The following is a 25,584-nucleotide window of genomic DNA, read 5'->3' on the forward strand; positions in this document are numbered from 1 at the left end:
TGTCGCTAAAAATTGTCAGTTTTGTTGCCATATCAAACTGCAAACTTATTCATCATCAGTAAACAAGTTTCAACAATAAAATGTGATCAGGTTTGGGACCTTGCCAACTGTTGTGTCGGGATCAGCTGCAGACTGACTTGGCAGAGATGGCTGCCATCTTGTTTTTACATGGATTAGTGTATTGTGCTCTTACTACCACTAGATGGCACAAGAAAAGTGTCCACGAACAAGGACAACAGGTCTAAGTTCAGAAGAATGAAGTATAAGGTCAAGCAATAGCACGTGTGCATATGTGATGCCCTCATATGAGGACACAGGGTATTAGGCTCCTCAACATGTACTTGTAATGCCATTTTAACACAGTTATATTAAATCATGAATGTTTTTCAAAATTTGCATTTATTTGTGGTATGGTATATGTTTTTTTCAACTGGCACTTAGTAACGTAAAGTTAACTCTTCATGATTCTCTGCTGCAACTTGAGTGGATGCTGTCAGACTGGTTCAAACAAAGCGGATCATCTGGGGAATCACGTGCCAACTTGCATGGAATTAACAGAGTTAATGTTGGTTGAGAAAATGTTCAGGAAATCAAGTGATTTATGATACTTTTTAAATAACATACTTTTAATCTTTGGGCTCTGAGAAACATATCAAGTATTTTCCAAGTTAAAAGGCTCAAGACTGAGTGATGTCACAAGTAAGTGGTGTTAAAGTCCAAGTCAAGTTGCAAATCTTTTTAATTTGGTCAAGTCTAAAGTCATAAAATTTGTGACTCAAGTCCACACCTCTGCTACTTAATACACCACTTGTTAAGATACCATAATTTATTACAGTTAGAGTAACATAAAAATCAGGTCAAACTGGAAACATGTGATGCTACCATTTTTTAATACAAGTAACACAAATGTATGAATAAAGAAAATATGTAAATCTCGAAAGTACTTCAGTACACTTATTACAATTTGTATGCAAGGTTTGACAAAAACATCTTAACTCAAAGTCCACTGACAAGATTTCTTCTGGAGGCCTCAGTCAGATCTTGTGTTGAAGGCTCTGGAAGAAATCTAATCCATGGACCTTGTGTTACAAATTTTTCAACAAACTACACTAAACATATAAACTATATTCTAAAGATCAGGGTAACAATGAAGATTCAAGCTGAAAGAGTCCAGAGGAAATCCAGTTTGGTTGCTTATGCAAAATAATTTTGGTCCTTGAACTAACCTGATCAGTAACAGAAATATCAAAATAATGTTTATTTGTCACCGGACTGAACTTGTAGAAAACTCATTAGGCCACATTCAATTAAATAGTCACTAACATGGACCTTATTCTAAGACTAATTTAATTGCTGTATTATGTAGATGCCCAGGTGTAAAATTAATGATGGCTGGATTCCATTTATCTGCTTCACTTTCAGGGTCCTGATACTTACAGAGCCATCATTAATTTTATTACTAACACCTGAGTTTTCTTACCATGACAAGTCAAAATATCCGCTGTGAAAATCAGATTTCTGCCCTGATATTTTAAAATGTCCCATCAGTCCCACACAACATGAAACACAACATTAATCAATGAGCATATCAGGAGAGACTTAAGAGATGTCTATTAATGACAATTCATCAGTAACCACATCCATTAATCTGTATCAAAATATACATAACAATAATAAATAACTTGTATAAAATCAATATAAAGTTTGTTGCTTCAAGTCCATGTGCTCCAGTATACTCCAGACCAAATCTCTCAAGTCTTGATAAGAGCACTAGACAGGTCTGCTATTCTCTGTCAGGCAGTTAAAGTGTATTAAATGTTTTCTTCAATAATTATACATTGTTTAAAAGTATAGAAAACTTATTTGCTTGAATTTATTTACATCTATTCATACAAAGTTGTCTCATTAAAACATGTCAGTTATTCTAAAAAAAGCAACTGTCATCAACATTAATGATGTTCTGGTATCAGTGATTTTCTGCTGCCTCAGTTCGATGACTTCATAAGTGATGTCGCAATAGGATTTAGTGCGGCAGTATTGCTCGAGTGTTTGATAACAGGAGTGACTGACGGAGACAAAAGAGATATTGCACGCTGACAAGCAGACCACACGCTGATGCTGTCACATTTCAGCGACGTTTCATGTCAGCCATGACGATGAGTGCTGCGTTCCAGCCAGGAGAACCCATCACACCACCACCTAAGAAACATTAAACGTATGAAATGGCCAAGAATTAGTCCGTTTTGTTTTGTTCTGGGAAATCATTGACAGTTTACTAAGCTACCCAACATCATCTAGTGACATCATTTCTTTTATCATCAGCAGCAAGGATAAGATTTCATCCAGCGGTTCTGAGCTCTTCTTACCTGGATGAGATTGATTGGTGAACGGTAGTCTGACAGCGAGGGTAAAGGTCGTGCTAGGTAGAGCTGATCCAGCAACACTGATCCATGGAAGACATTCTGTAAAGACAAAACCAACATATTTGTAAAACAATTTAATAATATGATAAAAGCAGCCTGCCATTTCTATAATACATTCATACACTGTAAACGGTGAGTTAGTGTCACTTTCCACAGCTGATGTGAACTTTGATTCTCACTCACGGGTTGTGGTAAAACTGTCTGTAACCATTAACTGCTTGTACAACAGGGCTGTCCCTCTGATGGTGAACACTACAGAATTGCAAAATACTTCCTCATCCAGTGAACTGTTTATTGTGTCAAGCAAATCAGCTGTGGATCAATATTCAAATTGCTGCTCAGCTCTACAATGTGTACAGTGTGTGTACCCCTCCAGTGAGCCCAAAGATCCTCTCCAGGTCAGGTGGAGTCAGGATGTCCCTCCCCACCACCGACTGTTTAAACCCAGGGGCATATTGCTCCACCCAGTCAAATGCTGAGGAGACAGACAAACACATGGAAACAAATTAATCAGGATTCCTTTAAACACAGTTGATCCATTTTGGACTTTCAGCATCCATAAAGGACAGATTGTGGCTTAAAAATGTGGGTGTCTCAATTTGGAATAAACATTTTCTTTTCAATACATTTTTAAATTTAAGCTTTAAGCACAGCATGTTATAACTCTTGGATTGTTTTGTGTGTTGAACCTGTGTCTGCGTAGGCCTCCCTGTCCTGGTCCGTCCACTCTTTGCCGTCTATGTGGAATGGGGTGAACTGGGTGAACAGTGACACCACGTGGCAGCCAGGGGGAGCCACAGTAGGATCCAACACAGAGGGGACGTGCATCTCCACCATGGGTCTACAGGAACAGAGAGGCATGATGAAACAAGAGCGGTGGGTGAATCGTTGATGAAAAAGTTTTTAACAGACACACTGTTGGAGCTAGACCTCATGTTACGGGGACAGAATACTTCTCATTCAAGGCTCAGTGATATCGACAAGATGTGGATATGTGAACAATCTAACCAAGTCTGTTGTTGAATCATGTTGGGATAAATGTGTGGAGAAACAGCCCAGTTGCCAGAAGAAAGTGTACAATGATAGAAAAAACAATTATAAGGCATATAATGTCATAGCTTTATGATGTAGGCATTATAAGGATTTTGTATGGTGCAGTATACGCCTTGCATCTTGCACGTAGGGTCACGATGATTTGGTTTCTGAATGTTATCTGTTGAATCTTATATGAGTACACAGAAAAAAATGCTTAGGTGTTTACTTGGAGTGTGAAGACATAGTATGTACCTTGCTGAGGGACGTCCATTCATGGCCTCTTTGTATGCAGTCTCCAGCACCTCCATGCTTTCACAGTTGAGATGAATGGAGCACTGATGGTGGGGTCCAGGTTTATTATCTGGTGTGGGAGACGCTAGGAAGTTTGGTAGCTTGTCCACTGCCACTGTGAAAATACAGGTCACAACAAAGAAAATGACATGGAATCAGCATTTGCTCTGAGATTATGTTAAAGTGTGTGCTTAAGTTTCTGTTTTCTGACTACTAAAATAACAAGGGCAAAAATAAATAGGGCAACAATCATAAGTTGAGCCTAACACCGCTCAGTTCCTTCACCTTAAGCTAAGACTGTTAAAAGAAATTCTACATAACAGAGACTATTGTTGAGTCTAAGAGGCGATGCACTGTAAAGGATCAGTTGGGAGTAAAGACTTCCAGAGTAATAAAGCCCTACAGCTCAGGCTCTACTGTAATTAACAAGCAGCAGCTACAAATGGCACCACACAGGAACAACTCTAAACATCTTCTTAGTTCTTAGCTTTACACTGTTTTATAATACCCCAAACTTTGAAACTTGTGTTTAGAGTACCAAGAGCTGAAGCAGTGACCTAATCTTACACTATAACAAACAGTATTCAATAATGGGGGAATAAGTACTGATCCCTCCTGATACACTACATCTGTTTGTGCTTCACTGCCACGTCTATATCCCCTTATAACTTATCACTTCAACTTCAAGCAGGACAGAAACAGAAGAGATTTACCATTGATCTTGGTGACAGGGGAGGTGTAGTCTATCTGATCTACAGCTTTGATGAACTCTGGAGAAAGAGCAGCCTACAATGAAAACAGGAAGTCAGAATAAATCATATTGTCTGTTGCCATGGTTACATGTGGTGTTTATGTCTCTATATTACCTGTGGCGTGAGGTTCTTGAAGGTAACATATGGGGTAGCGTTTGATAAAACAACTTTACTGTGGATCTCTGTGCCGTCCTTTAGCACCCCTCCCTTGGCAGCACCATCTGAACCGACCAGGACCTGTCCTACATCCTGCCAAGGACACACGTTGTACATGCACAAAGACCAAAATACAGATGCTAGAATGTCATTTCCACAAAACAAACTGCATCACAAACATAATCAGTCCAAACCATATTACCTTCTCAGTGAAAATGTCTACACCGTAGGATCGAGCAGAGTTAGCAATAGCGCGAGACACGCCTCCTATGCCTCCCTCCACATAACCCCATGCTCCCTTCTCCTTCTCCAACTCTCCCATCACATGGTGCAAGAGCACATACCTGAAAGACAAGGTTGGTGTTTAATTCAGTGCAGTTAAACCTGTAGTGTGTGTGTGTGCCACAGGGTGTCCAAAAATGTGTCTCACCCACTACCAGGATTACTTGGACTGGTCATGGCTCCTATCACAGCATCAGTAGCCAGAGTTGCTCTCAGTGGCTCTGACTCAAACCATCGATTGAGGATCTATGATACAAATCACGAGTTAGTAATGATACAAATAATACATGATTAATTATAGCAATTTATGCCTGACTTACTGTAAGCTGAAACAAACCTTCATTATTAGTGTGGTTATAATCTCATAAAAGTCTGGAATGTTTCTGCCCAGTTTCAGATCTTTAAATTCAAACACATGACATCATGACTCTTCCTGCTGAAAACAAAATGACAACATAATGAATAATTTGTTATTTTGAAAACATAAACATTTCTTTCTCAAGTACCCATCCACCAACGCACCGCATTTGACAATAGGCATCAGTGTTTTAGCTGCGGCCAGCCTCTTCCTCAGTGATCCAGCAGTAACACCTGGGATGTCTACAGGAGCAGCGTCCAGGAGAGGGTGGATAGCTCCTGCTAGTTTATCAAGGTGTGCAACATAGTCTGGAAACACCTGTGGACATGTCAAAGAATGAGTGAAGATGAGGGATGTGGGATTGTATGGGAAAAAAGACAGAATACGTGAGAGTGAAGACCTTTTCTCAGTTTATCCTACTGTCCTACTAAGAGCTTGAATACATCTGCACAATACAGTCAACCATTTACTTCGGCTATAATGCTGCTCAAATCACCTGAGCATCCTTCTGTGAGAACTTGCCAATCTCCATCTGATTCATGGCCATATCTGAGCCCAGGGTGAGAAACCTTGGTGGGGCACCTCCCACCCCCTCCTCCAACATGGGGGTGAAAGAATTGGGGTCCCTCATATACACCTTCAGCCCATGTTTCTATAGATATTTGCACAAAAAGTAGAATTGCCACTTTGCGGTTGTATGTGTCTGTGAACAAGTCAAGTTGAACTTACAGTTTAAATCCATGTCTGTGAAAGCATGGATGCTTCACCAACATCACTTTATTATTTTATCCTATGAGACATTTGGGCTAATTGTTGTCATAATTAGCATATGAATTCTTGAGTTATGGCCAAAAAATGTTTTGTTAGGTCACAGTAGCCTTGACCTTCGACCACCAAAATCTAATCAGTTCATTGTTGAGTCCAACTAAACATTTGTGCCAAATTCTGAAGACATTCCCTCAAGGTGCAGCAGATATCATGTTCACAAAAATGGGACAGATGGACAACCTAAAGACATAATGCCTCCAGCCACAGCGATAGCAAGCACAGCAGCATGACAGCTAAGAATAGCAAACAAAACCTGCTAAAAAAAGAGTTGAATTCATACATTTTTTGACTTTGCTATGTTTACCTTAAGTTCCAAGTCTGTGTGTATGTGAGGTCTTAATAAACTACGCACATAGGAGCACCTGGAGAAGTGGAAACCTGCACATGAGAAAACTGTTACTAACAAGGACAAAGTAAAGTACATTTCTTTTAAGCATGACTTGATACAACACTCATTAACACAGCTCAATAAATTATAAACTTTTAAACGTTAAAAATTACAAAGCAGTGTGTGTGTGTGTTTCTTCACTTCGTGGTGGCATCTGGGCATGCAGATATGTGGTGTGTGTGTTACTCTGGATAATCCATAGAACCCGCGGTCGACAGTTTCCAAAATGGGTTACTTGTTAGTTAGAATACAGTTCCAGTATACAGTGTCTGAGATACAACTAAGGAGATGCGCTTTTTTTACCTGGTTAAATTTTGGTGAACCGACCCTTTATGACCTGAGTTGAACCAGGATTGTATCCCAGCCAGAGGCCACAGACAGATTTAAAATAAAAAAGTAAATTCCCAACAAAGATTAAGCTATTTAAAATATTAAAGATTAACTTCATTGACAGTTTTTCACATTTAAATTCCAATAAAATTGTTGTTGGGCACTTTGTGCAATCTGCTCTCCAGTAGCATTCTCTTTGCAGCCAGCTGAATTTCAACAATTCAGATGAAACTGTGATCTTGCAAATAAATAAATACATACGAAGAGACAAAGCCAAACCCCTACTTTTAACAAGTGAGATAAAAATTCGTATTGATTACTTTTGCAAACTTAGCTGAAACGTATCAATGTTGCAAAGTGTGACGCATGCTGTTATTAATAAACTGTAGCACAGCTCCTGAGTTTATTGCACCAACAGTCCGGACCTCTCACCTCCTCCGATGACCACTGCGTCATACTGGGATTTTAAAGCTGTGTGACTGGATCTCGTCGCTGTCCCCACTACAGTCACAGCCCTCCGTCCCCGATCAGTCCACACCGCTGCAGACATAGCACAAGTTTGACACAGGAGTCCACCTCAGTCAGTCCCGCCCCTTTGTATCCTGCAGCTGCGTAAAGTAGATCCCGGGCTTCCTGTTGGAGCTAGGACCGCGACCCATCTATGAAACTGGTCTGGACTCGAGGTCTGGAAGTGGATGGGGGCTCATTATCGTATTTAGGGCATAAGTGAGTATAGTATGTGTAGTTGAGGTATGGATGCAATGGCAATTTTAAAGCTGATAAGGAACTTTGGAGCTCATTGGATGAGGCGGCAACTCGCTAGATTTGGCAGAGGAGACTTATAGAGGAGACTTGTCCGTTCATGCCTGACTTATTCCCCTGATGTTTGCTGTTCAAATTAATCAGCTAATTTCCACTTTCTTCCCCTTTCTCCCACTGCAAGGTTTTACATTTGTTTGATTACAGTGTTATCATTATGTTGTTGTTCTACTTGTCTGTAGGTTACTCCATACACGTATACATAGCCAGTAAAATAAGTGCATTAATTAATCAATTAAATTTAATAAATACTTGTTAAAAAATATCAACACATAAATTAAGTTTGAAATATTTTCTTGTGTAATTAAGAACTTGTATTTTATGGCAGGAAAGCAGGACAAAGTAACAATAAGAGCCAATAAGAAGACTTGGTGAGTTGCACTGAGCAGTTCCTTGAATCTATCTGTCTACACATCCATACATCTTTACATCCACTGTATGTCTGTCATATCCAGATGTCCACTTGGTGGCGTAGTTGTTCTACTTAATCCAGCTCCAGTCCAGTTTATGGTTTTCCATGAACACAAATTTACAACTTTAAAGTTGCAGTAATTTTAGTTAAATCTGATTTATTCATGTTACATTATATTTTTATTTTGTGTGCGTGTGTGTTACGATTTGAGGTGGGCAATCATTTTCTGAACAAAAACCTTGATGACTGTATTACTGTAATCTCCAGACTCTGTCCAGGTCTGGGGAGTATAAAAATTCCACAAGATGTCAGAATACACTGTGAACAAGGTAAAAAAAAAAAAACAGCATTTGCTCCACTGAGCACATCTGACCTGTTTGTGAAAGGTGTTTGTTTTTACACATCTTTACCATACATAATATATGAAAAATATATATAGCCTACAATCGTTAAAGAAAATTGCAGTTCAAGACATCCTTTCTCGTCAGGCATAGTGTTGGGTTCAAATCATCTCACAGTAAGGGTCCACCTTAAGAGTTTTAAGATGAGCTCTTAACAAAGAACGGTTTCTTAGTGCTGCTGTTGAAGATGTCATATTGGCCTAGTGGATCACTTAGCATGCATTAATAAGATAAGAGGCCATAGATCATCTGTGGGCCTGAGCAGCAGTCCAGGGAGTAGACAGAGCAAGAGGAAGAGACTGCCTACTGGGATCTGAGGAAGGAAGGGTGTTAATTGGCACAAAAACAACCAAACACAGCAGAACAGAATCAAGTTATCGTCTCATCCTGTCCACATAATGTGGAGTTTTGACTATGTTTTGCTTAGACAGTGTAAAATAATTCCTGAGGCTTGTATAGATTGTGCACTCTCTTGGTGGAGGGAATGAAATGAGGTGTTACAGTGATCTAGAGTTTCCCGCTAGACCTAACATGCCTCTCCCTTGGTGTATTAGAGGAGCATTAGTTCCAGGGAAGAGAGATGATCCTGATAGGCTGTCTGCTTGGTTTTCCTTTAAGGAACGTCTGCGGACAATCGCCAATCAACCATAACTAGATCAGAAGCAGGAGATTTTGTTCTTGTAAGCAGAAATTAACACTTCATTCCCCTTTGTCGGCAGAAATTCAACACTACAGCCCTCGAAGGCTCTCCCAGGCAATAAAGGAGAAAATTCAATTATGTCATAACAGTGCCGCACCAAAACACAATTACCTAATTTTCTGGAGGGAAAAAAACTGCTTCTTTCTCCTTCAGGCAGAAGATGTTGGGCCTGGAGACATCTCTCTGACAGCATTCAGAATTATTACATATAAGGTATAGTCAAATAGCTGATTAAAAATGGTGTTACCATGGAGGAAAAAAACCTAAGTGTCTGAGGAAAGTGCCTAAATTGGCAATGGAAACAAAAATCGGTGCGGCATGACTTCACTCAGCACAGCCAAGAGTGCCAATGGAAAAAGGATATAAGTTTTTTGGGCAAAAATTTAAACCTTTGCTGGTTCTGGCTTCTTGAGATATTTTCTCTCTTTTTGTGTGATTATAAATTGAATATCTTTGGGTTTTGGATTTGTGCAACACAAAACAAGCAGTCTTAACATATTTTCTTCAGGGTCCTTAAAATGTATTAATTTGTCTTGACTTCAGTGTTACAACTATAAGGCCTTAAAAGTTATTAAGACGTCTTAAATTTGAATTTGTGAGGTCATAACTGCTACAATTATTTTATTTTAATTTCTTCATGTGAAAATGGGTGAAGCCTTTCTGTGTAAAAGTCCAAAATGTAGACTGAGTTAACCCACTTTTAATGACTACATAACACTTCCCTCTGCGCAAGACCATGTATAGCCTACTACTTGCCTGCAGTGCTTAAGTAAATGATTTGTCTAAAAATCTGTCTTAGATATGGTTAAAAGGTGTCTTTAATGGGTCTTAAAAAGCATTAAATTTAACTGTCTGATACCTGTAGACACCCTGTTCTTGGATTTAATATTATTGGGTTTTTTTTCACTCAATGTGACATAAGTTACACATAAATTCTGTTTATTATAATTTACCAAGTTAATAGGATCTATAAGACTTCAGAAAATATTATAATTTAATAAAACGTACAGTAAATAAAATACATTGTGGTATTAGCTCAATAACTTGCATGTTTATTTTCCTTATTCTGACCAAATTGGTTCTATAGGCCGATATTATTGTACAGCTTAGGGCGTACATTTTGTTTCAACATTGGGCGACACATATGAAATGGGGGGTTTGGAGTCCTCTGACATAAAACTTTGAGCATCCAACACTTCATTTCCTTCTGGTGAATTTCTATGCACCAATAGAGCACTGCAGGACTGAGTCCTAAAATCCGGAAATTAGTTAGCATTTTTACACTTCTGGTTCCCACGTCTTGAAGTCAGTGGCTTTTTCAGTGAATTTTTGGTTGCATGCCTTAGGACATTTTCACATTTTATTCTATGACATCAAATAGGTCAGTAGATACTCCATGATTACAACTGCAGTGTAGTTGGTTTATAGCCTAATGTTAGCTTCTTACTTCTGGTGATAACATTATGCATCAAAAATCATAAAAGTCTTATTCAGTTGTAAAGATGATCTTGCTGAACAAAATGTGTAAGTATCATAAACTTTTGTTTGCCACTTACTTCCTGCAGTAATCCAAAATCCAATGAAAAAGTCCAATCGGCTTTTTGTCAAGGAAACCAGGGCGATGCTAACATCTGGGATAAGCCTATGAAAAAACATGATCCTGGCTGCAGCACTCTATTTTTGCCCTTTTGTATCAATTTAATTCAAATTAAAAGTCCACTGCTATTGTTTCGTCTTTATTGGAGTGGGGAAATGAACCTCTAGTAAAAGTTCAGTCAGGAAGACAATACTTTTCATGCTTGTGCTGTAAGTTTTCCTTTACACCCTGCCATTCACTCTTAGCACATGCTCATTCACTATGTTTAGCTGTCATCGTCTGGGTCTGTCAACTGAGTCATCAGCTGCTTTCAGCCGATTCGCAATCAGCCAACAGCACAGTGACACACCTTCTCTGTCAGCCTATCATCTTACTGCTCCTCATTGTAAATATGGTTCTTTCTTGCTGCAGTTGTGCGCGCCCTCCACCTCCCCATCACAACCTGGCCTTTACGGATTCATCAGCCTCTTCGGCCTCAGCAGTCAGCAGTCTCGGAGTCATCAGCCACCTCCACCACCACCAGTGTCTGGACTCCAAGGGGAGATTTGTCCTGCTGCTGCTCACATGTTCCTCAAACACAAAATATCTCCCTCTGGTGTCCAAGCACCAAACGACTTCTGTTAAATCTTAATCAGCACAAATCATCTGTTAATCTGCACACTCATATTTCATATCAAATATGATCTGTACGTCATTCTTCTGTCTCTCCTGATTGAAATGCACGTTCTACACCTGTGCATACTGCACATATGAAGTTTTGTGGTGCCAAAATAAACAAATAAGCTAAGCAGTTGAAATACTTTGTGTATCAGTCATCAAGAAAAGCAGAATGAGGGAGATAATTGGTGTGAAAATGAGTGGGCTGAATCACAGGCAGGAATTTACATAAAAGACCAACACACCTGTTATTTAACTGTTGACGTAGCTTGATTTTGCCCATAGCTGACTATCTAAACATAAATCAGTTGAATAATTAATGGATTACACAACAGATTGAGAGGCTGTGACTTTTCAAACTGGCAAAGATCAACAGTGTATAAGTAATATGTATCAAACAACTTTGTGTGGGCACTCACAAAACTAAATAGTAAGTTAAACATGCTGATGTGTTCAGTTTGGGTTTCTCTAGTCTCCATTTAATGCAAGATTTGGACATATGCAACCGGTAAACGATTCACAACACTGTGAATGGACTAAAAAAGCAGTACCAAGTGACAGCTCAAGTGTGAGCAGATTAAACTGATATTGAATGTATGCAAGAAGTGTTGGCCTCTGCTCCTGGTTGCAGTTGACCTGCAGTGACCCGTGTGATAGCTTTCACAGATGCAGCCCGTGCACATGACAGATTTGAACTCTTTGCCAATATGCATTCATGAGTGGCATGGGTATCAGCGAATAGCCTGAGTAGGACTCGGCCATAGCAGCCAATCAGAGATCATTTCCTCATCGCGGCCTGTGGTGGTGCTCGCTGTGTATTTGTCCGCCGCGGCCTCCCTTGCTCGCCCCTGGCTGGGAAGTGTAACGGCGTGGAGGGGATGGTGTAAGAGGCACGGAGCTGTGAAACCAGCCCCCGGGAATGCAAAACTTTAGGGACTGAATTCAGCCACAAGACGCTTCTGTCTGCGCGCCCAAACACTCAGCATTTAACCTGGTTTCTCATGGAAGCTGATGGATTTGTGAGGAGGCGTCGGATGACAGCGGAGAGCACAGGCAATGATCCCGGGGTTGCTGGTGCATCTGCCGGGGCAGAAGTTCGATGGCTGGGGGGCAGATTCTGGGGAGTTTCGGAAAGTATCGTGGGGAGCCTGACACCCCGGATCGGAGGGGAAACGGAGCTACAGACTGTTGATTTTATCCGCACTGCACAGGATGCACAGACAGAGGACTCTGAACCAGACTATGAGGGTTTGCCACAGGGAGCCTCCACTAGCACCCACATGTTGGCTGGAGCTGTGGCCGGGATCATGGAGCACTGCCTCATGTTCCCCATCGACTGTGTCAAGGTAGCATAGCTCAGCGGCTAACCAGCTGACCACAGACGTTTTCTTTAATGAGCCTCGTTTGTATTGTGTGTGCTATTCTTGTAGTCAACATGTTTGTTAGCATTAGCTCGCTAACCTAAACACACTGCAGTGCTGGCGGCTGTGAGGACAAGGTCAGTCGGCTCAGTAGCATTGCACATCCCCTGCTAGCTAACCTGTTAGCATGCTAATATAAACTAACCGCCAGTGACGTTAGCCGCTGGCTAGTTATGACAACCGTTAGCAGGGTCAAACAGTGGGGTCCATTTGGTCACATTGCGTAAAACTACAAAAACATCATCAAACCAATCTGCTGCCAAAGCCACAACTGAACTAACAGTACGTAGGTGATGGGTGTGTTATATGTTAGCAACTTAACCACTTATAGGGTTAGCTAATGAGAGGAGCAACTTAATACCAGCTTCCTGGAGACCAAAACTACACACTCTCTGCACAAAAACAAGCTGCTGGTTGAATGTTGTTTTTAGTAACTTAAACACCGTCTGCCACTGTTATTGCAAGACACACAGACATTAATTACACTGCAGTTTGAGACCATTTGGCCCCTCCAGGTCACAGTAGAGCATCTGTTGCTTCTCTCCTAACACACAGCTTGGTCCTCACACACCCTAACTAATTCTTTACAAAGTTCTGTTGATCACATGTGAGTCATGCCACTTCACTACTACAGTTCTTATCATGTGGTCTTATTTGTTACACATTACTTTTTAACATGGCTATAGAGGTATGACCTGTTGCCCCGAGAGGTCAGCAAGATGGAGCCACGCTGCAGTGAGCGTGTTATGACACTGGCACAGGGTCAGAGACATGAGACAAGCAGCAGCCAGCTCATAGTCAGCTGTCCATGTCAGACTGAAAAGCTGACATGCTTCATTCATGTCTCTCCCACCTGTAGTCCATCTCCGTCACATCCTGTCCAACCCTGAGTTTGAACAAAAGTAATGTTTACAGAGCCTCCACTAGTACACACTGCTACACCACACTGCTATTGCATCTCAAGTCGTGGAAGATTAGGGGCATAGTGACTCAGCAAAATGAAGCCTGCTGCACATAAACAGCTGCACATTTACACAGGAAACTGAGCAAAATTTGAGCTGCATCCAATGATTTCCTTTTTTTTATTTAGAGGATTCCCCCTACTTTAAATAAAGACTCTTCCTCCTGCATGATAAGCTTCTCACTCAAGAGATTGTTGTGTAATTATAGTTTAGAATAGCCTGTCATTTGCCTCAATGTATCTTAAATCCCAGTAATTAGTTGTGGATTTAAAAGAGCGTGTTGCATTTGTACATCTGACAGAGTGTACACTGCACAGCGCACACGACTGGAGTTTCAAATGAATTGATAGAAATCAAGAATCCCTCATTGTGTGCTTTAAAGAAGGGCGGATGTAGTGTTTGCATTCAGCACAAAGGTCATTGCTTTCTCCATTTGCAAACATACCATAGTTAAACAAACTCTCATCATAGCTGTTACATTCACAAGACATTCATGCCTGCGGTTGTACAAAGGAAGTGAGTATTTAAATTTCAGTCTCTTTTTACTATTGTGCAAAGAGATCTGGATGAAGTAACCTGATGCATATTCTTGTACCACTATTAGCTGCCTCTCTTTGGGCTCTGCATTCCACAGCTGTAGTATATAGAGACATGAGGCCATGTTTATGCTAAGCTAGAGCACTACATGCACACACACAGTGGGGTGTAAGTTTGTCCATTCAGCTGGAAGTTTGGTATTCAGAGATTGTGCCACTGCTTGTTCCTCAGAGCAGACGCACTCATCCAGTGCGACCCCAGGCAACCCTCTCTCATGCCAGATAGCAGGTGACTGAACACGGATCCCCGGCACTTCTTTGGAGAATGTTTCTATAGTGTTACTTATCTCAGTGTGCATGTGTGTGTGTTCAGAGGAAGAGCGAAAGGTGTGCTTCAGGGTCAGTGGGGAAAAGAGGCTTACAGGAAGTCAGCTTATGTCCCCTTGTGACCTTGGAGCTCGTAACGCAGTACTTCCTTCTATTCAATTATGCATGTACACAACACACAATGTCGAAAACCTCATTTCCCTCATTTGACCCCTTCTTCACACTGCAGTCTATTCAGAACTCTTATTATTCTTTGCAGATCGTAAGATCAAATTATGCATTACATGCTATTTTTATATTAACGCCTGGTCTAATTAGTTTAAGGTCAAAAGTGTAGGTCTTCTTTTTTTTTTAACATGAGGGGGCACACATATCAAACATGAAACATTTTTGAGCATTAAACACTCAATTTCCTGCATTCTGGGGAATCTTTCTGTGCTGATTTTCACCTTTATGCATCAAAATATGGTGTAAATATCTTTAATTTTGTCAAAATAAAAGCCCTCCGCTGCCTTCATGTTTTATTGGGTGAGGGCACAAAAGCACATGTTCTAAATATTGAGGACAACGTGTCCCCTGCTCCCTCCCTGAAACTTACACCTATGTTTAAGATATTACCAAACTTAGTACCTACCCCCTGTGGGTGGGGAGGGAGCACACACTGTTGACTTCAAACTTTGCTGCATTCTACCTTTCCGTCTTTTCCAGACACGCATGCAGAGCCTCCAGCCCGACCCTGCAGCCCGTTACAGGAACGTCATGGACGCTCTTCGCCGAATTGTAGCCACGGAGGGAGTCTGGCGGCCGATGAGGGGGCTGAATGCGACAGCGGTTGGGGCGGGACCTGCCCATGCCCTGTATTTTGCCAGCTATGAGAAACTCAAAAAGACTCTAAGTGATGTCATTCACCCAGGGGCTAACAGTCATTTGGCTAATGGTACCATAAAACATGCACATACACACATTCACAGTGGCATGTACCGTAGATGTACACATCATGTATGGCTACCTTAACTTTGAGATCATGATAAGATAGATTGATACGTAGGACTTGTCCAACTCCAACCCTAATGCCAAGCACCATCAGTGTGAGCTCTATGAAGCTGCTGACTCAGCCCAGTCCATGTTTAGCGCAGACATGGCCTGACCAGTTCCTAAAAATCCTCAGCAGGCCATCAAATGGGATAGGGCCCTCTCATAGCTACACTAGTAGGTTGTAGGGAAGTCCCAAGGTCAGCTGTTGATCTGTTGCTGGCTTCTAGGAAAGTTTAACAGTTTGGCTGGCTACAAAATAGAAACAGATTTAACCCATAGACTCAATTTGAAAGCCTTACTCTGAATGTCAACCATTGCCTTATTCCCTGTTCTCCCTACTCTCTCTTTCTTCCCTCTTTTCCAGTTTAGTGGGAGGCTGGGTAAGTCCTCTTTCTCCCATCTCCTCTGCTCTCTCTCCTCTCTTTGTCCTGTCTTTTTAAGCTTTTGAGTTTCAGTTTGAATTTCTCAGAAGAGCAATGGACTGCTTTGTCCACTAGGTGTCTCTCTTTGCTCAGGTTTGGCTGCCTGAATTCAGTCAGTGGTGATCTCTAGTGTAAACCTGTGCAGTTTGCTGAATATGCACCAATTCTGCTATGAAGATATGTATTGTTTTGAGCATGACATCTGCAACTTTTAGGATCAGGCAGTGAAGGCTGAGACATGATCAAAAAGGATTCTTACTGTTGCAAATGAAAATGATTTTTCCCTCTCATTTCTATGCCTCTTTGCTGTCGTCTCCTCTGCTTTCCTTCTGTTTTCTTTATGATTTTGTCAATGCGTAGTAATTTCCAAGGTGTATTTGTTTTAGGAACAGCTGGGTGTGTGGCCACTCTGCTTCACGATGCAGTCATGAACCCAGCTGAAGGTAAGGAAACATCTGACTTTGCATTTCCTTTTGCCTTTAACCACAGGATTAAGACATTTATGTTCTCAAAACAAAAGTTTGCCATGTAGATACTTCAGTGAAGAAACATACAGGTGCCACGCCTGGGCCAACCATCTTCACATGTTGGCCTTAACCGTGTTGTCTCACAGACTGACTTCCACAGCTGCCTCCAGTCCACCTGCCCAGACATGTTAGTAGAAGGACACTGGTCCTCGTATGCAGCTGTTGGATGGGATGCAGCTGTCTGAGCAAACTCTATTAGAGTGACACACTACATCCTTGTGTGTGTTTATTGAAACTTTGTGTGCTTTAAGAACAGATTTACAGTAAGTAATAGCTCACTAATTCCTTTTTTTTCTCTTTTCTGTCTTTGCCATCTTCGCACGCGGACCTTTGACTTCTTGGCTGTCTACTCCATCAATACGTCCACCCATGTTTCCTCAGTTGTGAAGCAGCGCATGCAGATGTATAACTCGCCCTACCGCGGCGTGATGGACTGTGTACGCGCCGTGTGGCATAACGAGGGCCCTGCTGCATTTTACCGCAGCTACACCACCCAGCTCACCATGAACGTGCCCTTCCAAGCGCTCCACTTCATGACCTATGAGTACCTCCAGGAGCTGCTCAACCCCCACAGACAGTACAATCCCTCGTCCCACATGTTGTCCGGAGCTTTGGCCGGAGCCATTGCGGCTGCAGCCACCACGCCTCTGGACGTCTGTAAGACCCTGCTCAACACCCAGGAGTCTCTAGCCCTCAGCTCCCTGCCTTCTGGCCAAGGCCCTGGCCAGGGCCAAGGCCAAGGAGCCCACAGACACATCACAGGCCTGGCCCACGCCTTCCGGACAGTTTACAGGCTGGGCGGCCTGAAGGGCTTCTTCAAGGGAGTCCAGGCGAGGGTCATCTACCAGATGCCCTCTACAGCCATCAGCTGGTCAGTCTATGAGTTCTTTAAATATGGACTCACCAAGCACCAGCATGACAAGAGGAGAACACAGCACATGGAGGCTGAGATTTAGATATCTCCTCTAATATTGTTCTGCCCTCCCAGTGAGGACACGCTAAAATCAGTACGCACATAGAATCTGACTAAAGTACCCCTCAATTGTCCCATCCCTTACAGACATAGCAGATCAGAAAGACCTCTTCATAGCTATAATTCAGCGACACTATTTCAAGACTAGGTTTGGTTTGAGTTAGGTTTTTTTCTCCCCTCTAGAAGAAAGCATTTTCACAGTGTTATAGAACTTACGTTAATTTTGAGGATTTTTTTAAGTCATTCTAGTGACCACTACGTTTGTCTAAGCTGAGGAAAAATGTCATGAACGCACACGTTTTGAGTTGGAAAGGTAGTCAGCAGAGGGCAGTAGTGTTACTTTGTTAACTCTCTCTTAGTTCCATGGGCTTTGCTGTCCTAGGACCAGATTTTTATTTTCACTAATCCAATTCTTGGGTTTGCGAATGGAAATTATAACTGACTCCTTATCTGGCCCCCCTGTCTGAATATTTAAATACACTTTAAAAAAAAAAATCCCACAGTAACCCTAGACAAGAGAAATTCACTCTCAAGTTTTGGCTACACAGGCATTCAGTTCCTTATCAAAATTTCTTATTGATTTGGTCCAATTTAAAAGTGTCTTAGCTGTTTGGAATCAAAAGCAAACTGACCCTTACGCACATTAATTTTCTGCATGAATCAGTACCCAGATACCCTTTGTCGAAATGTAATGGAGCCCTTTCAACATTGCAAGTAAAAGTTGACAGCAAAAGTTAAAGTCTATCTCTTTGATGCACTTTAACTTCATCTGATTAGTCGAACTGTGTAATTTAAAATGGAGTCCAGCAGTATTTTATGGTTTCACTGGTTACCAAAAAGACCATAGACCAGATTTGGGTTTCCCTTTTTTTTTTGCTACTGACTTCTATATTTTTTTCTCTTAACAGAAAATACAAATATCCAGTCTCTCTGGGGTATCTGAAGAGTGTGTTTAATTTATTTTTAATAATCTAGATTCCTTAAATTATATTTTTTTTATTTCCAGCAAATACATTACTTCAAACATTCTCTTTTGTTTTCACCTGTTCATGCGTTTAATTCACCCTTGGATCATCCAAATACTCACCATTAATGCCTTGTGTAGGTGTTTGGCAGAGCAGACCAGGGCAGCATTAAGACATATCTGTGCATTAACTGTAGCTATCAGCCTGTTTTCAGCTTGTGAACTACTGAGTTTTAATATCCGTGCTTGATGGCAAAGGTTGTGTACGTTGTACTTGCCCAGAAGGAGATCAGTATCCCACAAGATGTATCTGTACGCCCATTGAGTACACATAAATGGAAGCTGTCATTCTCATCGATTGATGTCTGATTGTTTCCGACACTGAATTGCACTCGTTGAATAAAGACTGAGCAGTGGGGCTCTCCTTGCTGCTCGTAAATGATGGGAGCTGTTATGATTTCTTTAAATGTTTCTGAATACTTTGCTACGTGAAGATGACTTAGACTGTTCTTGCCTATTTACCGGTCATTACAAATACAGTAAGTCCATATTGTCATGATAATCTGGGTGGGTATACAAGATCTTACGTCTTTGTTTTGCTGGTGAATAGAAACCAAAGAATGGGATGGATGAAAAGGAGGCAGTGCCCGAAGTCACATCTGTACTGCCAGAAACACACGGTGAGTTTGTGTTTTCAGGTATTTATTTTTAGTTTGAGGCAGGTACAGTTGTTTAGTCTTGAGCACAGGTGCAGATTTCAACTTTGACCCTCAAGACTGAAAACACAATTTGAACTTGTGGACACACAGCGTGCGTACAAACAGCTGGGATGGTAAAGCTTTGGAATTCAACAAATGATGCGGGATCATGTAAACTTTGATGACTTTAGAAAGCAAAATTTGTTGTTGGTATGGTCCTGAGAGGTAGATTGGATGTTGCAAATGTATATTAGTGGCTAAAAAGACAACGAAGAGGCAACAAGCCTGACATAAAAATCCTTAAAACTATATTAGCACAAATGTAGAGTAATGTTGATAGTGTATAGCTTTGAAAATACAATTCAAACAAAGTCCTTTACTTTCTTGTCATTCTGCTATAACAGAATGACTAGCTATCAGGCTATCAGGCCTCTATGCCTTTAGGACTTGTGATCATGCTCATCTTTCTCCAGTGGAAAGAGGAGCTTTGAGACACTGGAATTCTCATTTTGAAGCAGTGGAGCTCACTGACACTTCTGCAGAGGGTCCTGGAAACATGCATTCCCACTGAATGTGAGCAATCCGTGCAGTTAGAAATGCATCTGTTTGAAAGTATAATCTTTGGAAGGATATAAAGTTTGGAATAACATGCTAAAATATTTAATCTTACATGTGAACAAAAGCATGTTAAATGTTTTTTAATTATTATTTTGAACTGTGTACAAAATTACATTATATAACAAGACTCCTGCAATTATGTTTAATATAAACCAACTGCATTTAATAGTGTCAGGTGATTGCACCAGGTAGAGTCTGTAAACTCATTAACCAGCAATTATTATTATTTGCATGGTAAATTGCTGTTCAGATCATGAAAAGATTTGCCTGCTCTTAAAGGGACAGTTCACCCAAAATCAAAAATACATATTTTTCCCCTTATCTGTAGATTTATAAGTCTTGATTGTTTTGGTGTGAGTTGCAGAGTGTTGGAGATATCTGCTGTAGAGCTGTCTGCCTTCTTCTTCTGCAAGTGGTATTGTGCAGTAGGAGTACACTCATGATTTCTGGAAAGAGTTTTTTTTAAATGTATTTTTTGGCACTTTGAACACCAAGCCAAGTGCCATGTAACTCCATTGCATTGGAGAGAAGGCAGACATCTCTACGGCTGATATCTCCAACACTCAGCAACTCACACCAAAACTATCTAGATTGATAAATAGCACTATGTAAGATGAAAAATATGTATTTTGGATTTTGGGGTGAACTGCCCCTTCAAACTCCCTGGCTTGGAATAATAGTGAATCATATACAGTCACTGTAGACAGTCATGACATGTTCACGTTATCGCTCTATCGGTGAAAAAATGAAACAGATAACAGCAAAATCCTTCAGTTAGAATCTGTGGACACGTCAGTTCCAAAGAAGCAAGTTCAACACTCCTACAAATTGTGGTGAGGAGTGACAGCTCCACCACCTCAGCCTCTATACACACACAGACACATATTCACACCCATGCTTGTCAGGGAGACACCTGTTCAAACAGGGAGTGTTAATGAACCGTCTCTGTCTCTCTCCAACTATCTATGCATGCATGTGTACAGTATGTGTGGCCTGTCTCAGTCATACGCTGTTAGAATGGTGTGTTTGTGTGGCTCTCTCTTTCCTCTACTGATTCTCAGCCAGCCAGAGCTTGTCTACTGAGTCTCGAATGAAACTCATGAGAGACTGACTGACAGGCTTTACATGAGAAGGAAAGGTATTAAGTACCTACTGTGAACTGCTGTGATACAGAAACTGTAGAAACTGGATGTTATATGTCACTCAAGTGTGAATCTTGTCTGCTGTGCTATCTCTGCATGTATTTCCCTGTCTGTGTGTCTGTGTGTGGGAGAGACTGGGACTGAGCCTGTCTGCTCCAGATCTCAGCAGTCTGAGAGGAGTAAACTATTTAGTCTGGTCATTTAGCCCTCTCTTTCTCACTCTGTTTGTGTAAGCATGCATGCACGTGTGTGTGTGTGTGTGTGTGTGTGTGTGTGTGTGTGTGTGTGTGTGTGTGTGTGTGTGGATTTTGTCCCCACACAGTGGTGCAAGCAGATTGTTTACTTAAGTAAAAATGACTAAGTTATGACTAAAAGTCCTGCATTCAAAACTATTGGCATTAAAATATAGCCTACTTAAAACATCAAAAGTAGAAGGGAATACTATACTACACTACTATTTTTTTTACTATTTTTTTATACTACAGTATAAAACATGCATACTCTCCTAATCATCAATCAAGTGCACACACTGCTGTCCCAAAAATACTATCGCTCATTATGTCATTATTATTATTGTATTGTATGTCATGACTATTGTTGTATTGTCATTATGACTACTTTCACCTTTTATTTGTCTGTATAAACCTGTAACTTGCATGTGCTGTCTGACTGGTCGGGGTGGGGGATTTTGTTTCTGTATTTTGTATTGTCTATGTTTAAAAGCAATAAAATGCGTTTAAAAAAAAAAATACTATCGCTGACCCAAAAAAATAAACAAAACTGAATATTTATTTGATTTAACAATATTACCTGCAGATCATGAGACGTGACACAACAGGCCCTGTGAGGTGCACTTGACAGGTGTAACTGTGATAGGCTCTTAGAGTAAATAATTCCAACTGACATGTAGACGATGCAGAGGGATGCCATCAAGCAGTTGACAATCTTGCATATCCTTGTGCAAGCAAATTAGGTAATGGGCCAATTTCAAAATGACATAATATTGGATTATAATTATTGATGCATTACATCACTTAATGTTGCAGCTGGTGAGGGTGGAGTTAATATACTGCCTTAATCCATATACTTATTAGTTGATTTATATTTTGTATCAAGAATATGAATCTGCAAAGTAACTAATCTTATAAAAAATGTAGTGGAGTATAAAGTGACATAAAATGGAAATACTAAAATGAAGTACAAGTGCCTTAAAATTATATTTTAAAAAAGTACAATACAATACCTTCTGTATCTTTAAGGATTGTGAACATGATTGGTTGTCAGTAGATGTAATTAGCCAATCAAAAGCCTGGAGTAGCGGTGTGGGCGGGGCTAACCCCTGACCTTCGAGTTTGAAATTGTTTGTGTGAAGTGGGAGCTCCGTGTTGTCAGCTGAACAGCTGTGGTTATCAGTGTTTAGGAGGAAATATTTCGACTTTGCGGTTATGTAAAAAATGGCAGCTACTAAATTATTTAATGAACATGTCAAAGGAAATATCCAGAGCAATATATTCAAGGAAACTGCCGTTGTACGCGGTAAAAGTAGCCTAATATAAAAAGGCGTAGGAGCTACTGGTGTCATGTCACTGAGCAGCTGAAACAAAATAAAAATAGGAAATGTCACTTCCAAAAACATCTCGCAATACGAAGAGACAACAGACCGGATCGAACGTGGCTTCACTGTCACCGGACTGAATCATCTCCATCTTCATCTTCAACACAGGCCGCCTGCGCCTTGCTAAAATGGCGGCATCTCCACCACAAGCCATCCACCAGGTAAGATAAAATACTCCGTAAACGCCCGCCGTGGCTGTTAATGACAATAAATGTTTTGGTTATTAATAGTAAATATGATGCGGTGTTCTTGAGACTGCTGGTTGTCTCTGTTTGTTGGCTCTGCCTTTAGAGCAGCTAATATTATATGCTTGTACAAGTTCATGTGAGGTCGTAAACATTAAGTATGTGGTTTTATTAAAGTTTGTTTTGGTCTGGTTGTTTTGGCTTTGGCTTTGTTGGTTTGGTAGGTAGCCTAGGCTACTTATCTCAGCTGTCATTTTGTACTCCCAGAGTTTATGACACTTTCACCTGCTGCTGAATGCATGTTAGGGCCTAATGTGGCAAGTCTCATGATCTGGGAGTAATCCCTTTTTTGGGGAGGGCCCATCAGTTTAGTAGATCTGGGATAGCAGTGTGTGCACTTGAGTGATAATGTGGAGAACATGCATGTACCATACTGTATAATATTCATCCATTTCTGGTCTGAATGAAATGCAGAGGCAAAAAAATACTCTTCTTAGTAGTCTGTGATATTGGCCTTCTCTGCTCTTTTCTTCTCTGTATGAAAACAAAAATCACGCTTCTTGTCACTGGACATTCAAAAAATGTGTGTCTCTGTCAAAGGTGTCAAGTAGACAAGTAGTGGCCTATGTGTGATAAAATAATCACAGCTCAGAGGTCCACATATCACCCCTTTTCTGGAGTTTTCAGCCTCATGTTACAGTCTTCATCAGCAAAGGGATCTGCGGTCATGTGTATGGAATTTTGGTCATGTGATCACAGGTGGTCACGCATGTGGGGAGATCTCATCCCTCATGTCTGTTCAAGGATAGTCTTTGGTACCAGGGGTCTCATTTATAAACATTGTACGCCCAAAATGAGGCCTGAAAGAGACGTACGCCACTTCCCACGCCAAAGTTGTGATCTGTACAAATGGACGTGATGGGAGAAACTTTGACCCATGGTGAGGTGGAAGGCCTGATTGTGGAAACTGTCAAATATTTTTTAGCACACGCCACTTTTTGGCTTTTGTCTGTACTTATATTTTTAGTATGGATCCTAAGCATTGTTTTATAAATGAGACCCCAGATGTTGTTGCCTTGTTCACTGACTTTAACGTGTTCCCGGTCAATGTTGCGGCCGGTTTTGGTCTGATATTCAAAGACAGCTGGTGCTGGTGCTTCAGGTGTTTATTCAGTCCTTTGTCCAGGGTCATTGTCATTTAAACCAAAGTACTGTTTCCCACAGTTGTTCCATTTGGTGTTGGTAAAGTTCCCTTTGTACATGAAATAAGTGTCGTTAAGACAAAAGTCCTTCCTCTTGGCAGATAACACAGTCATTGCCTTTCTGCAGATGCCACCACTTCTGTTTGTTCCTGCCGTCGTTAGTTCTTGTAGCATGTCATCATGTCATGGCAAGAAGAACACGGATGTAATTAACAACATTGATAATGGCTGCTCTCCAGCTAAGTGTGCCAAGTCCACAGCCCTCATATGAGTTGGGTGGGACACTTAATTGGAGCTGTGCCATCAGTAATGTCATTAGTAACACCTGTGCTTTTCCTGCTCTTACATGTTTAAATGTTTCCTGTATTTAATACTGATTTTATTCACAAGGCTTGTAGTGCAAAGACAAATGATTAAACAATCAGTCAATCAGTTAGTTAGTTAGCTAGTCTGTGTATTTTATATAGATAACTGTGCCCACGTTTCCATTATAACGGAAATTTATTCCCTCTAAACGCGAATAAATCGCACGTTAATCAAAAACTATGAACCAAAAAAGCACAATCTATCCTGAGTGAAACAAACTGCTTGATCCCCATCTCCAGTGTACCAGCAGAGAACCTGCAGAACCGAATCATCAGCGAAAAACATCCTTTTCGCGTTCCTCTACCTGAGCAGCTGAAGCTGCGGCTCGCACCCTCGATACACAGACACACTGACGGTGCTTCTGCATGCCAGCCAAACGTGTGTGCAACTGTGAGAAATAAATATGTACGCTGCTTTTCTATTTTTTTCCTTTCTTTCTTTCTTTCTTTCTTTCTTTCTTTCTTTCTTTCTGTCAGTGACATACACTCCTAAGACAGGACGGGTTGTTTTTATTGACTGAGTTGATTATTAAGTCATAGTGATGCGCGGATCAGCTCTGATAGCACGCGGATCAGCTCTGATAGCACCCGAATCAGCATGTACGCATCAATCATCCAGCTGTTACAACATGATTGAGCTAGCAAAGCAGTTTTGTGTTGCTGTGTGTGGTATTTATTCAGTTTTGGGAAATCACGATGTTTAGAAAGCATTAGTGGCTGCAGCTGACAGGGACAGCTAACACTAGCAGCAAAGCTAACATCAGGACGTCATCCCTTAAAAGCCTCCCGTTGTCAGATACGACATGAAACTACTCCAGTTAGCTCAATCATGTTGTAAATAAGACATCCGCTGGAAAAAATATTTTTTTCACGGACTGTTTATTGAGTTATTACAGACAACGCTAACGGCTAACAGCTAACGGTTAGCCCAGCTAATATACGATAACCATGTTAATTACAACACAGAAATAGTAACGTTTGTTCAATCATTGTGTTTATAGACTTTACAAACATCAGATTACACTAAACTGTGATATAGTGATGTGAAAAATGTGATATACATATATAGAGCTAAACTCAACAATGCGATTCCCATTTACACAGTGGTCAAGAGTGCTGGACCGGAAGTGTCGCACAAAAAAACGGAAGCTGGCTGCGTTCTG

At 40.9% G+C, this 25,584-nt stretch overlaps 1 protein-coding gene, 1 long non-coding RNA gene and 1 pseudogene across 2 annotated transcripts; 2 read left to right on the forward strand and 1 right to left on the reverse strand.

The window, feature by feature from the left end:
- Window positions 1-1,043: 1,043 nt before the first annotated feature.
- LOC125904084 (pyridine nucleotide-disulfide oxidoreductase domain-containing protein 2-like) lies at window positions 1,044-7,413 on the reverse strand (annotated as a pseudogene).
- An 11-nt stretch (window positions 7,414-7,424) lies between these two features.
- LOC125904088 (uncharacterized) lies at window positions 7,425-12,225 on the forward strand. Its single transcript, XR_007451393.1, has 3 exons — window positions 7,425-7,569; window positions 7,991-8,033; window positions 11,184-12,225. It is a non-coding gene; the product is annotated as an uncharacterized LOC125904088 (long non-coding RNA).
- Window positions 12,226-12,232: 7 nt separating this feature from the next.
- Window positions 12,233-19,040, forward strand: slc25a28 (solute carrier family 25 member 28). The gene is made up of 4 exons (XM_049601346.1): window positions 12,233-12,775; window positions 15,384-15,612; window positions 16,519-16,575; window positions 17,041-19,040. The coding sequence occupies exons 1-4, from the start codon at window positions 12,431-12,433 to the stop codon at window positions 17,613-17,615; spliced, it is 1,206 nt and encodes a 401-aa protein (XP_049457303.1). The 5' UTR covers window positions 12,233-12,430; the 3' UTR covers window positions 17,616-19,040.
- The last annotated feature ends 6,544 nt before the right edge of the window (window positions 19,041-25,584 follow it).

The sequence above is a fragment of the Epinephelus fuscoguttatus genome, linkage group LG16 (assembly GCF_011397635.1).
Source record: "Epinephelus fuscoguttatus linkage group LG16, E.fuscoguttatus.final_Chr_v1".
NCBI classification, from domain to species: Eukaryota; Metazoa; Chordata; class Actinopteri; order Perciformes; family Serranidae; genus Epinephelus; species Epinephelus fuscoguttatus.

Bases quoted from the DNA above. Each gene is read 5' to 3' on its own strand.
- slc25a28 (XM_049601346.1), top strand. From the start codon at position 12,431: ATGGAAGCTGATGGATTTGTGAGGAGGCGTCGGATGACAGCGGAGAGC. The intron at 12,776-15,383 runs GTAGCATAGCTC...CGTCTTTTCCAG, and splicing joins TCCCCATCGACTGTGTCAAG to ACACGCATGCAGAGCCTCCA. The intron at 15,613-16,518 runs GTACCATAAAAC...TATTTGTTTTAG, and splicing joins TAACAGTCATTTGGCTAATG to GAACAGCTGGGTGTGTGGCC.